Source organism: Pteropus vampyrus, unplaced genomic scaffold (genome assembly GCF_000151845.1).
Source record: "Pteropus vampyrus isolate Shadow unplaced genomic scaffold, Pvam_2.0 Scaffold33, whole genome shotgun sequence".
Lineage (NCBI taxonomy): Eukaryota > Metazoa > Chordata > Mammalia > Chiroptera > Pteropodidae > Pteropus > Pteropus vampyrus.
In genome coordinates this window covers 3,548,735-3,566,535 of record NW_011888814.1, presented here as the reverse complement: position 1 = coordinate 3,566,535, position 17,801 = coordinate 3,548,735, and the positions used below count along the sequence as shown (strand labels likewise).

Here is a 17,801-nt window from a genome sequence, read left to right as displayed (position 1 = left end):
CTGGGACAGCACTAATAGCGTGGAGACCCAGCTGAGGGCCCTGCCTGGGGTCACAACTCAGCATGTCTTTAGTGAGGCAGACGCGTGTCCTTTTGGTGTTAGGGCCGGGCACACGGTGGCCTTGGAGAGGCAGAAACTGAACACTTGGAAAAGAGAATGACAAGGTGCCAGCTTTGGGCTGGGACTAGAACTACTTTTTTAATGAAGAAATGTTCCCCATCTCCATTTCTTTAAGGTAGCCTGCCTGCAGCTTCTGAATTCCAGATTCAGAGAATACAATTCCCCACCTGCCACCTACTCCAGAATACCAGGAGGCCTTTAATCTCACTATACTTTGCAACTTTACATTAAGGGTATCTGTATTTCTGTGCCTATCTGTGGGTGATTTAAAGAAAAAAATCAGCAAATAAGCATATTCTAGAGTAGTCTGCAATCTCTTTGCACGCTGTTTATCCCTAAGATCAGTGGTTCTGCAGTCAGAGAGGAAGCGAAGACTTGATTTCAAACTGGAAAACCATCAGGCGAAGTAGCTACTCTCTCCCAGGTCCTAGCACAGCTTGTTTAGGGAGCCCCTACACACACTATGTACCTTTACGAAAATTGAACTTGATGTGTTAAATTATTTCCCTTTCTGCGTCAAATCAGTTCTGGCTTGCCTTTTAATAGGTACCTGCCTCATGACACCCAACAAGTCACACCTCTCTGGAGTGTGATTGGCAGAAAGAAAACTTTCAATGCTGGGGTTTGTTGTTTAGGGAATTTTCTTAAAATGCCAAAGAAGCAACACTAAGTGTTATTTTGGAAGGAAATTTTAGTAGGGAGGTAGAAAAAGTTTCATCAAAGAGGGGTTACACAGTAAAAGGTCAGAACACAACAGAACTGGATTTCAAAAAGTGGCAACTAAAACATGAAAAGGTGAAAGAAGCAGCAGCTTGTGCAAAGGAGAAGCTTTTGTTAGGTCCTGTCTTCCCTCCCACCAAAGCTTGGTAATAATTTTTTTAAACACACTTCGAAGTTGCTGTATTGAAGAAGCTCATTCATTGCCATTCGTTTAAACTGCCTGGGTTTTTTGTTTGTTGGTTTGTTTGTTTTTTGTTACATTGTATGATTGCTAGTTGAGTCCTTTCATAGCATTAAGATAGTCTATCAGAAAGTTGATTAATTTTAGAAATGTATAACTGCTTCTAAAGAAGGGAAATCAGCTTTAATCAAACTGGGATTTTTGAAAGGTTTTTGTGAACAGTTAATTCATGAATCCACAGAAGAAAGTGTCCCCAGGGGTACTCAGGACTGAATGTGGGAGAGCAGGCCCTCAAGGGTAAGGAAAGTCCTTGAGGTTGTGAAAAATAACTTAGCAAGTGTGATTCTTTATGTGTATTTTAACATTTCCATGTAGATAACCAAAAATCAAATCTATGAGCAGAAGGGTTGTTTTTAAATACAGTTGTTTGAAAACTATTTTGGAAAAATGTGTGGCTTAACTTTGTAACCTGGTGATAGGTAGCTTTTCAAATGTAAAGCGGTTTTATTTTAAAATCTCTTTCCAATCTCAAAGCGTTCAAAGAATGAGATGGGCTTTGATTTAGTCCCATTTTACAGACAAACAATTCAAGGCAAAGGGGAACTGTCACCATCCATTCTGGTTAACAAGGAGTCCACTAGCTGTGTGGCCTTGCCCCAGGTCATGCACCCTGGGTAGGAGACCATGCAGGAAATTGGCTTCATTCATTCCAACCTTCAAGATGTCTGGGACAAATTGGTGGTAGGAGGACTTAGGAAGAACTTTTATAGAAAGGAGAAAAGGTTGTGCTTGATTTCAACAGAAAATTGAAGAATCTAGCTTTGAAAGGATGGTTTATATTTTACCCTTTATGGGCAGCAGTTGGGGGTCAGATGGAGACAAAATTCACTGCCTATTTCAAAAATTGGATGTTCGCTCTTCCAAAGTTCCTGCTTATCCAGGATTAATTGAAAGCTCTAAAATTAATTTTCAATAACAACTGCAAACTATGATTGATTGGATTGACTGTCAGAAAATTTGGTCAGTTTTGCACACAGGTTTTGTAGAGAAAAGGGAAGTCGGAATAACAGTGAGATGCAGAAGGCAGAGGAAGGGGAAGAAAGGCCTTCTGTTTCCAATTGCCGGTGACCACCCCACCACACACCTAAATCAGAGGGGAGGGCTCCATTGCTCACCCATAGCTGGACCACCGGATGCACTTGGCAGAGGCACAGCACAAAACCAAAGGGTACCTGCACAGCTGTGACCCTTTGGCTAAAATAAGGGGACACTGGGATCCCACAAAACTTATCCCTGGGTTTCCTCCTACCTGCGTCCCACAGAGAATCATTAAGAAAACACTGCAAATATTTTGAATTTACTAGTGGCATTTGAGTTCAAAGGCAGAGGTTAAAAAAAAAAAAATCTTTTCCTAAAGGCAGAAACAGCAATTACCTGCAGTTTGTAGCTGCCACGGTTCACTTTTCCATCTTATATTTGATTTGGCCATTTAGGGCCTCGCTGACAGCAGTGTCTCTCTTTCAGTATATGTGGCCTACACTTATTTGGGGAAATGATAAATTGGAATTTCCTATTAATATTAAAGGGTAATGACTTTGCTTTTCAAATAAAATGTTGATGTCAGCCAACTAAAAGGAGAACAAACCCTCTGGAAAGTGAGGGACCCCAATTACTACCATGCCCATCGCCTTTTGAACACAGCATATCCTCTTAATTTTTAAAACTCCTTTGCCATTAGTAAGAAATCGAAATCAGCGTCATTAAAGCCAATTTCTCGTCCTCTCTCTTTTTTCTTCCTCTCTGCCTCTCCTTTCAACGGTGGTGTGAAAGTTCAGTTATTCCCCGTCATGAGTAAAAAGCTCTGGAAATCAGCTAATGTGCCAACACCGGGAACCAATCCAGGCCCGTGGTGCGATAATGGAATATGTGCTGTTGAATTATTATTTTTGTCCTTTAGGTTTACATCTACGCCCTTGTATTATGTAAATTTCTGAGAAGCTGTGAATCACAGGGTTAGGTAGAGGAGGTTTATTTCCCCCTCCACTTGCAGCAGGAACCGACCCCACTCAGTCTTTGAAAGATTCACAGCCTCCTTTCTTCTTCCGGCTTGCTATCCAGAACCAGTTTCCTTCCCCACCCTCGACCCTGCGGACCTGCAGGGGCGCGAGGCCTCCACACAGGCCCCAGGAGCCGCGTTTGTGACATCAGCCGGCCGGCCCCTCGAGGTCACCGCGGGCCGCGGGCCGCAGCTCTCGTTGCCAGCTTCAACACCGTCGCGGTGCGCTTAACGCTTGGCGGCGTTTCCTGTACTCTGTTCCTTTGCGAGACTAATGCGAGACCACGGTATTCAAAGAATTAACTGAACTTAAAGAGTAGGCAGTGGAAAGAGAAAAAGAAAAATGACTTCCAAATTAATCCGAACTAAAAAAGCAATAATTTAACTTAACTTTTTAAAGTTAACTTTGCAAAGATTCCTTAATGAGGGCTCAAACCTCTCGGGATTTTTGTCAGCGTGGGTGTGTGTAAAGGCTCAACTCTCGAAACCTGTTCAGTGCCTGTAGGATCTGGTCAAGATAGCTTGGAGGAGGGAGGGGGGACTCGCAGGGGAGCGTCCACCTCCACCAAGAAAAGGGAGCCGGCCAGGGGCTGAGCGTGTCCTCCCCTTCAGGACCAGCTGGAGGTGGCCGGGGGAGCATTGTGCTCTGTGGCCGGCTATCCCATCTCCTCTTTGAAAAGGAAAGAAGGGCTTGAACAGGAAGAACTCAGGGACCGGAATGAAAGCACTAATTGGAGAATAGGGTTAAGAGAGGTAGGTGGAAGAGAATTGTCTTAAATAGGAGAATCTAGTTAGAAAATTCTCTCGCTTTCCCGGGGACCGTCACCAACTAGAACCAGAACACCAGCTAGTTCTAAGCATAGGCCCAGAGACTTGGGAGGATTCACGGGGACAGGCACTGAAATACTGTACCTGACGACAGACAGGGAAGTTTTTGGGAGGAGATGCTCAGAGGTGCCTCCCCCGTTTAAAATTGGCTTAAAAAGTGTTTTCCTGGAAATTCCAAATGACAAGCAAAACTAATAAAAAGATGCTCTAGTTGCTTCTTGGGCGTTCCCAGCGTCAGGCCTGTTTTCTTTCACCTGCCATCCAGATCAAACGACCTTCAGTTATACCCGGAGTCGGCAAAGCAAGTCTATTAGTGAATGTTCTGTTCAAAACTTTTCAGACATGAGTTCTCGGCCATCTGCTACTCGGTCTTTAAACCCGATCCCGCACTCCCTCCCGAAACTCGTTGGAGCATTCCCTCCTTCCTCCCGCTCAGGGGGCGGGGGTGGGGCCGCCGCAGGATCCGCGGGAGTGCAGCCGGGGAGGGAGGGGCGCTGGCGGCCGGGCGGCCTGAGGTCAGAGGGACCTGGTCCGCGACCGAGCGGCGCTGGCGGACCCGCCACCGGGAGGTCTCGCGGGGGCCCAGGAGCTCAGCGGGACGCGCTAGGCTGAGGGAGGGGGCCCCAGCTCCCAGTCCCTTCCAAGCATCTGGAGCCACCGCCCCCGGCCCCTCCAGGCAGTCTCACTGAGCCGGGTCGCCCAAGACCTTGCCAACGTCATTGGAATTGTTTGGGACTCGTGAGCAAGGACCAATTAAGTTGAGAGTTCGACTGGGGAGAGTTGTCATCTTCCCTGTTTCACTTCGGGCTTCTGGTAAATGGCTCTGCTCTGTCCACCGCATCTCGAGTGCGGCGGGCCCCTCAGCTCCCGCGCCTGCAGCGGGTATACGGTTCCGCTCCGAGGCCAGGACCGCCGGGGCTGCGGCGGAATGGAGGCCCAGACGGCCGCGGGCGACGGGCAGGAGCGACCGACGGCCGGGGCCCAGGAGGTAACTAAATTTATAAACGGCTCTGAGATTTCTGCTCAAGGGTTTTAATTTACCTCTATTGCAAGCTTTTTTTTTTTTTTAATTTTTATTTTTTTGCTGTTATTTTAATCTCTGTTACTTTTTTTTATTTCACGGGAAATAAAGTTCGAATATCACATTAAAGCTGTTCCAAACCTTGTGGATAGTATCAAGGATAAGAGTCGCGCTGTGTGTTGAATATAGTTTTTTATTTTGACCACCAACTGAGTTTTAAAAATTATCTGGAGGCTGCTGCAAAACGGTAATCAGCCAGTCGCACCATCCAGCTATCAGTGTAGGGCAAGAGAGCCTATCTGCGGTGCCGCCTTCTAATTGTTCACTTCCCAGGTTTCAGTGACACCGTCGTGAATTGCAAGCAAAACTTCCGTGGTTTTTGTTGCTTGACTTGTAGGCAGCTTCTCGAATGAGTTGGAGAAATTGAGTCGTTTGTTTATAAACTTCTTTTTCCGTCAAGTCCAGCCCTGAGTCGGAGCCTGGCAATCTGGAGGAAACACACTTTACGGGCCTGTGGGAACCGGTCAGAAAAATCCCATCGTTAGTGGAGGGGCACAAACAAACCCGTAGCAGGTGACTGGTGTCTGCAAGGCCTGCTAGGTCATTAACAGCTCTCACCTTGGGGATCCTCATTTACTTTTACAAACTTTTAATATGTAAATATTGTTTGGAGAAGAATGATTTCACTCGGTTTAAACGATATCCTAACAAAAGAAATAGTAACAACAAAGGTCTAAAGACAGCAACAAACCATCTCCCACTACTCCTTTCCCAAAAGAAAAGAGGACTGTGAGTTAACTGGGTCCCTCCTATACCCCTGACCTGTGATATCGCCCTTCACATGCTATCTGAAATAAGCAAGTATTTTTTATTTGCTACCAAACTAACTAAAAGCACAATAGTAGCCTTAAATCTGAACCTGACAGCCACGTGTTGAAGTGCTGGAAAGTTAGTTCTCACTGTGCATTCATTAACTAATGCTCGGCAAGAGTCTTTCTTTGAACCTTGCAGACCCTTCCTTCCTTTTTGTGTCCTATTCCATCACCCCACCTCCATCACACACCACAAGAAATAGTAAAAGACCAGTCAGAGATAAAGACCAAGCAAAACCATAGAAGAATTTAGGAATGTTTTCCCTCCTCTCGAAGGCAGGTACATTGCCTTCAGTGCTATTTATTGAACAGGAAAAAGTGTGGATGCGTCTGAATGCCTGGGGAGGGGGTCCTCAGAATAATAACCTTCTAATCTTCTCTACCTCCTTTAGCTCCAAGTAGCTAATAAGAAACAAAGAGAAAGCAGACTGTTGTTTGTGATGAAGAGGTGGGGGTTGTAGATAATGGAAAAGCCCGAAAACCCTGAAAATATGACCAGGGATTAATTAATGCACTTGGCAGAAGGTTGGATCAGTTAATTTCTCAATCCATCTTTTATTTTTTAAAAATTCAACAATATTTCGTGACTCATTAAGGAAGAAGAGATTAAAGATTATGGATTATTTGGTAATTGATGCCTCTATTATCTTGCCTTTTAAATCATATTTCAATAATCATGACGAGAAATTGCACTTACTAGTGACAAGGATGTAAATAAAAAGCCTGTGAAAATTATTTAAGTTCTTAAGTAATATCAAGAGCACAGTTTAGGGGGCATTAAAATCAAAATTAGAAGCCCTAGAAAAAAAGAGAACTTTAAATTAGTTTAGAGGAGTAGAGGTTTTTTTTGTTTTTGGTTTTTTTCCTCTCGGAAGGCCTTAACTCGGAGTTCCTCTGGTCTCTTCATATCAAGGACTGCTCTGCTTCCCTCAGAACATCTCATGCAGGATAAAGCGAACACTTAAGCCTCGCCTTCCACATGGGTTTAAAGTGGATAGTAGGGCAAATAAACACTGTCTGTCCCTGGTTGGGAAGGGGAAGGACCCTTAATCATCAGCTCTGATGAAAAAAGAGGGGATTATAGGATTCTGTAAGAAAATCCAAAGAAACTATAACTGAGTTTCTCTTTTGTCATTAACAAAACAAACAAGGCCTCCTTGCATCCTTTTAATAAACATTTTTTTTTAAAATGTTGAATGGTTTTAGAAGTTTCTAAATTTTCCAAATATGCTCTGCTTTATATATTGGTGGTTTTGTTTTCGTTGTTGTTATTTTTCAAATGTGTTTGGGGGGAAAAAAAAGAGTACTAGATAGATTGACAATAAGATGGAGGTTCTTCCCAAATACATTTTGCATTTTAAGATAATCTTAATAGATTTTTTTTTAAAAAAATAACACGTTTTAGGTTAGGTTTTGAGTGGAAAATACTCATTCACAAATGTTGGAATACCAAGACCTAGATTTATAAAGCACCTTTTCAGTCTAGAATTAGGAAACTCGGGTCTACCTTTTAAAGGAAGGACATAATTGCTACTTTGCGATATTTGTTACTCAAATGACACTATACTTCCAAGCACTTGTCAAAAAGGCAAATTTCGAAAAGACCAGTGGAAAGCAAACTGCTGAGATATTAACTATACAAAACATGTATACTCCTTAGGCAATAATTTTCCTTTTTAATACAGTGTCCACCGAAGGAGAAATTTACCGAGGTCAAATCAAGGCTCTTTTGCCGTTAAGAAGAGGGAGTGGGGGAGGAGGGAAAGAGAAGGACACACACACACACACACACACACACACACACGACAAACGTAAAACAAACTGGTGGTATTCAGTCAAGAAGGCAGGTAACACTCCAGAAGCTGGTGAGCTGTACAAGTCACCTGGGCGCCCCAAAACTTTCCAGAGCTAGGCTGTTGCGTGCTTCTTTGCTTTTTCCTTTAACCCTGGCCTGATGTTGTAGGAGCGCAACAGGAGGGGGACTTTTCGTTGTTGGGAAGCTGCAGGTAGGAAAGGAAACCCGATCCGTCCCAAAAGGCTGCAATTAAAGTCTTAACCGCGACCCCATCTGTCGTGGGACGTCCTACCCCCCACCCCCACCCCTTCCCCTAGCAAAGTCGTCCGGAGCTCTTTGTCTGAACAGGAGGAGGAGACAGGTTCTGCGGCCCCAACAGCAAACGGAAAGAAAATTTCCAGCCTGGGCGAACCCTGGGTGACTGCGCCCGGCCAAGAACCTCTCCTTAGTACCGCCGGGGGTGTGGCACTTCTTCCCAGACTGAGCCCTTGTGCTTGCGCTCGCCTCTTTCTGCACTTTTCTACACGCTGCTTCTGTTCTCCCAGCTCGAAGCCACCCCGAGACCTGACACGAGGCTCTTCCAGGCCTAGTGGTTAGGGCCGACAGTCTCATTCAGACCTTTCCCCAACCTGGCCCTTTGGCTGCTTTCAACTTCCAATAAGACTCACGCCTCCTCCCCCATTTCCTCGGCAATTGGATTTCCCCACCGCCCACCCAGTTGTTCTACTTTAGCCCGGGGCGTCAGGCGCGGTTTCAGCCCAGGAGTTCTGCATGTCCACCGCTCTCGGTTAGCCCCGCAGGTGCGAGGCAGACCCTCACGAAAAGCCAGAGTGAGCAGCTCCTAGCAAGTGCTGGGCGATGAGGTAGGGAGGAGGGACTATTTTGAGGTCAGTTTCCCCCGTTTGGGGTTCGATTTCACATTTTGTGGTGGATATGTCAGGGGCTCAACAATCCCAGGAGTTTTAGTCAGCTTGCATCCAGCCTCCCACCGCTGAGCCTTTCCAGGGCTTCTGCAGGAAGAAGACGCCCACACCCGCTTGGCGCGACGTCTGCTGCCCGCCACCACCCCTTCTATACGCACGCGCTCCGGGGTAACTCACCAGGTAGATGGCACCCTGAGCTGCTGCGAGCTGACACTCACAGGGACCTGCAGGACTCAAGGCCCTAGCTGACACCTCTGCGCTCTTCCTCCGCCTCCGGGCGCGGGTTCGCGGCCGCCGAGCTCTCCCTGCGCAGATGCCATTCCCTGCCCTGCCCTGGCAACCCGGCCCCAGAGCTAAGCTCTGCAAGACCGCCTGCTGGCAAAGGAGAACGACAAGGAGGGCGCGCGCCGCTTCTCCAGTTGCGCCCCGGGCCGCGCCCGCCTAGGCGGCGGGAACCCGCGCAGCTGGAGTCGCCACAGCTTGAGTTTCTCGGGAACACTCCTCACACTGTACCTCTCCTCCCTGGGAGTTTTGAGCGAGGTGCCACACACGGAGGGCGCCGGGATTGGGGGCGTTGCAGGAGCATCGTCTCCGTGCGCTTTGGGAGACAGAAGCGTGGCTATGGCCACGACTCTCGCGCTGGCAGGTCGCGCGATGCTCGCTTCCCGGCAGTGTACGCACACTCCCGCTGCAGCCTGCGCTGCTTTGAGGAGGCGAGCGGACACCAGCAGTCGGGAGGTTGGGGGAGGGAATCAGTAAGTTGTCTCCCTTCTTCGCTCAACATTGAAAATTTAAAATGCTCCGATAGAGCTCTAGTGAGCGCAGGTACTTAAAGAAATACTCTTTCCGGGCTTTCAATGGAAATGCATAAAAGCGCGCGCGCGCGCACGTGTGTTTGTGTTTCGTGGGGGTGGGTTCGGCCCTAGTCGAGGTTTCTTTGGTGTGACACCCGCTTTTTCTTTGCAACTCAACTTTGTGGATGGAGCGTAGGTCACGGCATCGAAAAAGAAGCCTCCCAAGGCCTTTAATTCTCAGGGGTGTTTGTGGAGGCCAGTTACCTGCTGGCGTCTTCCAAATGGTCCAGAGTCGGGTCGGGCCGCAGGAACTCCGGGACGCGGGAGCACTCAGCCCCGGGCCCTAAAGGAAGAAAGAGGGCTGCCGAGGAGGCGGCGCGGCTCAGACCCGGGCCCAGCTCTGGCCCGGCGGAACCATGCAGGGAAAGCTGGGATTTCGCTGCCGGAGGCTTCCTGGCCGTGGCTTTCTGAAGCCTGGCGTTTGATAAATATAGCCTGGCGTTTGCCCCTGAATTAGTTTCCGTTTCCTTATTTAGCCCTTGCACAATGATTTTAGATGATGTCACTTAGAGCTAAACGAGAAAATTGATCTCAGATTTGCTTGGCCTCTAAAGCCTGGTTAAGCAGATTGAGAATTAAAAAGACAGAGGAAAAAGCAAAGGGGTGGAGGAGTAGGGGGTGGGGGCTGGAAGTGCGCGCCGGCGAGTGTGTGCGCGGAGGGGAGGGCGAGCGGCGCGGCGGAGAGCGCCCCCGCCTCCTCTGGGCGGGGGAACCTCACTCACCAATGAAAAGTAGTCACTGACTGCAGAGAAAAAAAGTTTTCCTGTTGACTGTAGGAAGCGAATTGAGCAATTATCTAGTTTACCTTCTCCTCTTGGAAGTTAACGATTGGCGAGATCTTGGCTGCGTTATTGACACAACACTTTCTATTGATAGAAATAAGTAGTGATTGTCCCCGAGTCATTGGTGCGCCAAGAACTCTGCGATGGGCTGGCAGGAGTCCATTGGGCTGGGCAGGCAGGTTCGGCTGGTGATGCTGGGGAGGAGGAGGAGGAGGCTGCTGGTGGTGATGGTGCCCGTCCCCCTCTCCGCAGGTCTGTGAGAAGCAGGGAACAAGGCAACGACAGCACAGCCCGGTCCCGGCTGACGGACGCTGGCGACTCAGACATGGACAGTAGCTACCACAACGCAACTGCCAAAATGTTAGCGACTGCTCCAGCCCGGAGCAACGTGATGAGCACCTCCAAACCCTTGGCCTTCTCCATCGAACGAATCATGGCGCGCACCCCCGAACCCAAAGCCCTGCCCGTTCCCCACTTCCTGCAAGGAGCCGTGCCCAAGGGGGACTCCAAGCACTCTCTGCATCTTAACTCGTCGATCCCCTGCATGATCCCCTTCGTGCCAGTGGCGTACGACACGAGCCCCAAGGCAGGAATGACGGGCTCAGAGCCGCGGAAGGCGAGTCTGGAGGATCCCGCGGCGCCGGCAGCGGCGCCGGCAGCGCCCGCGTTTAGCTGCAGCGACCTGCTTAACTGCGCACTGAGTCTCAAGGGCGACTTAGCCCGCGACGCGCTGCCGCTGCAGCAATACAAGCTGGTAAGGCCGCGTGTGGTCAACCATTCTTCCTTCCACGCCATGGGAGCCCTGTGCTACCTGAATCGAGGTGATGGCCCGTGCCACTCGGCGGCCGGCGTTAACATCCACCCGGTGGCTTCCTACTTCCTCAGTTCCCCTTTGCACCCACAGCCAAAAACGTATTTAGCCGAAAGGAATAAACTGGTGGTCCCGGCGATGGAGAAGTACCCCTCGGGAGTAGCTTTCAAAGACTTGTCCCAGGCTCAGCTGCAGCATTACATGAAAGAGAGCGCCCAGCTACTGTCGGAAAAAATCGCGTTCAAAACCTCTGACTTCAGCCGAGGCTCTCCTAATACCAAGCCCAAAGTTTTTACTTGCGAAGTGTGTGGAAAGGCAAGTACTATGAAGAAAGGGGGTCTCCCTCCTTTCCTCCCTCCCTCCCTCCTTCTTCCTGTCCTTTCCTTCCTCCTAAATTTTATTTTGTAATTATTCCTATACATTTGTTATAAGGTTATCTCCTTCCTCTGCTCCCTCTGCCCGGGTTGATTTGAAAGTGCTCGTTGGGCTAACCTGTTCTACATGTGCTTAACTTTAAGGTCTTTAACGCGCACTACAATTTAACCCGTCACATGCCGGTGCACACAGGAGCCAGACCCTTCGTTTGCAAAGTGTGTGGAAAGGGCTTCCGGCAAGCCAGCACCCTGTGCAGACACAAGATTATTCACACCCAGGTGTGTTCGCCTGTCTCGATTTCACCTCGTTTACTTCGGAACAGTTCGTAGAAAAATGGCTGATAAACTCTTACTCTTTAGCGTAAGGTTTGTTTGCTAGCTGAACACAGGGAAATGCTGCGTATTGTTTGCCTTTGTTCTGCTTAAAAACATGAGAGAGAGCATTACTGTGTTTTCGAGTTTGCAGGATCGCACTTAATAACAGAGCACCTTAACTTCTCTGCTTTTCCTCCCTTCCGCTCAGGAAAAACCTCACAAATGTAACCAGTGTGGCAAAGCATTTAATAGAAGTTCCACTTTAAACACGCATACCCGAATACACGCAGGCTACAAACCATTTGTGTGTGAATTCTGTGGCAAAGGATTTCATCAAAAAGGTATCGAACCTGGGAGAATTTGTCTTTTATGGTAGTTTTATGAAACCCTAGTCTTTTCTGGATATTTTAGAAAACAATTTTCAAAGTTCAGCTAGTTTACTGCCGCATGTGTTGTCCTGCCAACCTCCTACCATGCAAGTTTGATTAGTATCAGAGAAAGGTAGGGTTCTTGTACCGAGGGGGCATTTTCTTATCCATTTGTTCTCGTTTTATATAATTGGACTAATAAATACATATTAAAATGTGGAGGGAATGGCCTCATTGTTGGTGTTTAAAAAGAAACATGGGGAGAGAAGTACAGACAGGCAGCGGAGCCCTGCACCGGCTGTCAGAGCTGTGGCAGCTCTTCCTCTGGCCACATTGTCCTTCAACCCCTTCACTCCTCCCTTTTCAAGCTCTCTTTTCAGATCCAAGTCCCTGTCATTTGTCTGTTTCAGGGAATTACAAAAACCACAAGTTGACCCACAGCGGGGAGAAGCAGTTCAAGTGCAATATCTGCAACAAGGCTTTCCACCAGGTTTACAACCTCACCTTCCACATGCACACCCACAACGACAAGAAGCCCTTCACCTGCCCCACGTGTGGCAAGGGCTTCTGCAGGAACTTTGACCTCAAGAAGCACGTCCGCAAGCTGCACGACAGCAGCCTGGGGCTGGCCCGCACGGCTGCTGGAGAGCCAGGAGTGGACCAGCCGCCCGCTCTACAGCAGCCACAGCCTGCCGCGACCCTGCCGCCTCTGCCGCCTCAGCTGCCGCCCCCTGGGGCCCTGCAGCCCGGGCTCCACCCAGGCCACCAGTGATCGAGGCCAAAGTATCTTCCCAGCCCCAGCCGGGGTCCCCACTACTGAGGCAGAGGCAAAATCGAGCTGGACCTCCCGATCCGAGCTGGTCTGCAAAACCCAGGGCATGTTGGAGGTGCCGATGAGAAGCCTCTTTGCATTCCCCTGCCTTTTGCCTCTTGCATGCACCTCCTAAATGGTTTTTGTGTATTCTATATAGACATTAACAATTATAAGAAAATCTGGGGGGGGGGTGTCGTTTGTTTTTTCTTTTCTTTTAGTTTGGAAAGACTTTTCATCTCGGGCAGAGAGATGGTGTTTGTTTTGTTTTGTTTTTTTTAAAAAAACAAATTTCTGCTGTATTTATTGAGATCTGTATTATCTTACCCGGGAATGCTGCACCATTTTAATTTTATTATTGTGTATATTTCCATTGTATTGATTCTGCAGTCTTAAGATGCCTGCCGATTGTTTATTATCATTTCCTCTTTCCCTGAGGTAACCACACACTGTGTGTATGTTATATATACACGCATAGATGAGTGTTCCTATAAAGGCACATTCCACACGTGAGCACACACTCACACATACACAACAGATAAGAGTGGTTCATTATGGATGCATTTGATTTTAGTTTTGATTTTTGCACGTGGAAATTGATTCATTGAATGTTGGAAATAAATACTTGGAACATGCTTATTTAATCAACAAACTTCAGGACTCTGTTCACATTATTCAGCTAGAGCTCATTGATTCTGACCCCTTCATCCTTCCTCTTTTTTAAAAAAAGTTCAATCTTGGATTAGTGTCACCTAACGTTTGATCTGAAAAATTCACCGAGAACAAATAATAGTCTTTCCAAATAGTTATGACTTTGGTAAAGCGATGAAATTTGATAAAGTTCGGAGACAGAAGATGCGGAGTTTTGTAACAGAAACATGTTTTTGTCCTGGGCCATCTGATATGTTTGTATTGCTCAGTGAAATGGTGACCGAGCTATCTAAGAGATGTGTAACATACATCACACACATTAAAATCATGCCATATAGAGGGTTATCAATTGTTTGCATCCTGAAGGCATCTACTGACTTGTGCACAGCTGGCGAAGGGAGCCTCCGCGATTTTAGGTGTGTTTATATATTTATAGACGAATATGCTTCCAATCAAGGAGGAAACATGGATGAAAACCAAACTGCGGCGGGTGCCAGGTCCTTGAAATGCTTCAAGTGTTAATCGGCAGCTCCGCTGTGAGCTCGGGCTCTGGTGTTTTCCAACTGCAAGTCTCTCCTGTTTTCTTGCCAAAACAGTGAAACAACTGCTAAAGACTTTAATTAAGAGGGGTAATTAGTTCAGATTTATCAAAGCCGGGTTGTTATACTATTAGCTGCTCAGTAGAAGCTGCCAGACAAGCTCACACCCCAGCACAGCCATCCCGCTGCAGCGGGGCCACATCCGGGGAGAGAGGCTGGGGGGAGTGGGCCGCAAGGGTCCCCTCCAGGTCGCCGGCGGTCCCTGCCTCTCCGTCATCCCGGTGGGGGGTCTCGGCCCCTCCCTCGGCTTCGCGCTCCCGCCTGGTCCCGCCGCAGCGGAAAATCCACAGCAGATCAGCACCAGGCCGGGGAAAGCCCGAAGATTTCCTTCCCGCGCCCGGGGCGGGGCGCCTCGACCGCTGCAATAGAGGCGCGCGCGACCAGTTTAAATATGCGGTCCCGCCTCACTTTTGTAAGCCTCGCAGCTCTCAGAGAAATGTGGCGCCTGGCACCGACTGGTGGGACAAAGGACGGAGATGGTCAGGGGGCCACCGCAAGGGCGAGGCGGCAGTTTCCTTCGCAACCAGAACTCGCATTTCAAGGCGGGGAAGGATCCGTGGCTCCGGGTGCCAAGAGCCCGTGACCCGAGTGGCTCCTCAGGGGTCCAAGAGGCAGGGAGGTGACAGACAGCCTCGGCGGGGCGACCGCGGGCTTGAGAGTGAGCGGGCCAAAGCGAGTTATCCAAGCCAAGTCCCGCTGGGGCCCCTTTCGGGTTTGGGGGAACCCGAGACCCCCCGGCAAGGAGTTGATCTGCAGGGTTACTCAGAACAGGGACGTCCTGATTCACGTGCAGACGTCGAGTCCAGACCTCCCTGCTCTTGTCCCAGTACGCAAGCCCTTCGTGGTCCCATCGCCCTCGGGCCCAGGGGCTTTTCAGTCCCAGCCCAGCAATCTTTAGGTCGAATCCTTACATTTCTGTTCTCCTGGCCTCCCTACACCCCTTGTTGAGGCCACATTCGTGTTAGATTTGACTTCGGAAAAATATGGGTAATTTTGGAATTCCACAGTTGGGTAGATTCTGAATCCGCGCGGCTGGCAGAAGTGCCACCTCTCTCTGAATATCGCAGCAGACTAGAAAATCTTGTCCCAGGCGCTGGCTACCTTCCCACGGCTGTCCACGCCACAGAGAGAGTTTAGGGAAATATCTCCTAGTTTATGGGTAACCACCTTTTGGAGGTGGCTTAGTCAGATCTTGAAAGCATTTATTTTCTTTGAGTAAATAAAATGAGGTCAGAAGTCTTCATAAATAGCCTTTGCTTTTTGAACTTATTCTCAATAATTATTTGAACTTCTTAAAGCTCTAGTATGTAATTCTTCCAGACTTTCAAGGCGATACGATTTTACTGGTGGAAAACAGAATGAACATTGTTGAGAAAAATTACTAAGTCATAAATTACCTACAGTTAGAAAGTACTTATATGTGTACTTATAGTACTTATAACCCCACCTTCTAACACATGCCCTGTGTGCTTTGACGTATGTTGAAAAAAAAAAGTCTTGTATGGAAGGATAGAATTGGTCAGTGGGGGAAGGGGAGGGAAGAGAAAGAGAGAGAATCTGCATCTGTTCCGGTAATCTGGAATGATTCTGTATAGGTCTAATTTGGGGTGGTGCAACAGTTTATAGAGAAGGCAGGCAAAAGGATATGCAGTTGTCTGTCTGTTTGAGTAGCATGAAGTGGTGGTGATTAAGTAGGAGAAGCCCAAAGGAAATTCTCTAAAGCACTCAAGAGAATTACTTGTTCAGAAGGCAAATTATCAATAAATTTTGATTTATGACAGTTGTTAGAGCTTCAGTTGGGGGGAGGGGAGGTAAAAACTGATGAAGAGGGATACTTACCTAATAGTCAATGGAAGACCTTACAATTCTCTCCCCTCCAACAACTATTAAAAAGTAATTTTTGCTCCTTAACTGTCTAACCTGCATGTGTATCTGTGTGTGCTTACATAAATGTTTATGTTTGTTCGTGAAACAGGTGCCCTAAAAGTATGAAGAGAAAATTGGCCAATCCCAATTCACTTTCTTTTTACCAGAGCTAGCCAGCAAATTCATGTTTAGTAAGGAAGAGTGGCCAGTGTTTTGATTACCTGCAGGGAAAAGGGTTAATTTCAAACCCCTCCGGTGGAAATAAACTTTGGGGCAAAAGAAAGGAACCCGGAAGGCCGCAAGGAACAAATTTTAGAAATTTACTGACTTGAGGAATTATGTTTTGTTCAGTTTTGGAAATCAGAACATAGAACAGAATTAATGTAAATAGTTAATTCCTATCAATTTTATTTCATCACAGAAAGGATATAGTTTATTCAGACTTTCAAAATTTTAGTTTGAGAAGAAGTTATTTTGCAAGATTAGGTGTCACTAAGGTGTCAATTTCTCAGTAGTAAAAAAAAAGCGTTATTTAGGTGCCTCATCAAAGTAGTCACTTGTTAGTGAAGTTTGAAGCTTAGTGAGTTTCTTACAGAACTTTGCTCCTTCCCAAACGTGGAAGAAGTGAATCCACAAAGCACAGCAAAGTCATAACTTCTAGCATCTGTGCACACTGTTTGATAGATGCCCTTTATACGAGTGGTAGTTAGCAAGGTCAGAAATCACCATTTATTAGATTTGGTGACAACTCAAAATGCTGACTAAATTATAACTGTAATGGGTATGTTTTGTTTTTGGAAAGTAGTCATCTAAAATATACGATATAAAATATAAATTATTACAAATTCAAAATTATGGAAGAAACAAAAGGATTTTTTTTATCACTTTATAAACCCATGTAACAGGTAAATCTTGTTACATATAAGGTTTGTAATTTTAAGGGATCATGACTCACTCTCTTACCAAACAGTGCAGTTTAAAAGCATAAAAATTAAAGACAAATGTAAATCTCGATGTGTAAAAATATGAAATTATTTATTGGTCCTGAAAAAAATTTTGAATCAGAAAAAACATTGCCTTTTTGTTATATTTTCGCTGAAACCACAGATTACTTTCACACACACGCACACAAAATTGTATGTTTTCATTAGGTTAATTAAAAACCAAAAAATATATATTTATAAGTAGAAGATAACTTATTCTGAATATCATTGTTTCCAGAAATCAAGGCATATGTCCATTCAAGCTCCAGGGGAGACTAAAAACAAATAAAGATATATTAATCATTCGTGTGGTCATTTGTGTACTGTAGTGTTGAAGCAATTGCCAGTTCAAGCCAACACAGGTCATCTCACTCCAGGCAATAAAGAAGAGGCTGGTGTTTAAATGACCTCAATATAAAAATCTACCTCTGCTATTATATTATTTTTCTATTTGTATTGTGACATGTTACCCACAATAAACTTTGAAGAAAAGTCAAAATCCATCATGAACTTGAATGGGAACAAAGTTATCACAAATAACCGTGTACATTTTCTGTCCAAGTCTGAGGTGACATTGGTGTCGAATGAAATCATGTTGCTATTGGTCTTATGGAGATTAAGTTACTAAATAAAGATAAACTAAAACTCTGTCAATACAGGTCTGCAGGGCTAATATTTTGCTGTCAAACAAATAAATATTGCTCATAGGTGTGGAAGGAGGGAGAGAGAATCACGGAGAAGTTCCTAACCGGAGCTAGAAATCTCACAAAATGAAACACAGATTTAACTTCATTCTTCCTGGTAACAATAATACAGTTTGTGTGTGTGTGTGTGTGTGTGTGTGTGTGTGTGTGTGTGTGTGTGTGTGTGT

At 46.6% G+C, this 17,801-nt stretch overlaps 1 protein-coding gene across 2 annotated transcripts; it reads left to right on the top strand.

Annotated features, from left to right (window-relative positions):
* Positions 1 to 10,284: 10,284 nt before the first annotated feature.
* FEZF1 (FEZ family zinc finger 1) lies at positions 10,285 to 13,477 on the top strand. 2 transcript variants are annotated; one of them, XM_011357166.1, is made up of 5 exons: positions 10,411 to 10,906; positions 11,057 to 11,278; positions 11,482 to 11,616; positions 11,861 to 11,993; positions 12,431 to 13,477. In XM_011357166.1, the coding sequence occupies exons 1-5, from the start codon at positions 10,478 to 10,480 to the stop codon at positions 12,790 to 12,792; spliced, it is 1,281 nt and encodes a 426-aa protein (XP_011355468.1). In that variant the 5' UTR covers positions 10,411 to 10,477; the 3' UTR covers positions 12,793 to 13,477. The 2 variants fall into 2 exon arrangements, with proteins under 2 accessions (XP_011355467.1, XP_011355468.1); XM_011357165.1 differs by having other exon boundaries at positions 10,285 to 11,278.
* Positions 13,478 to 17,801: the final 4,324 nt, after the last annotated feature.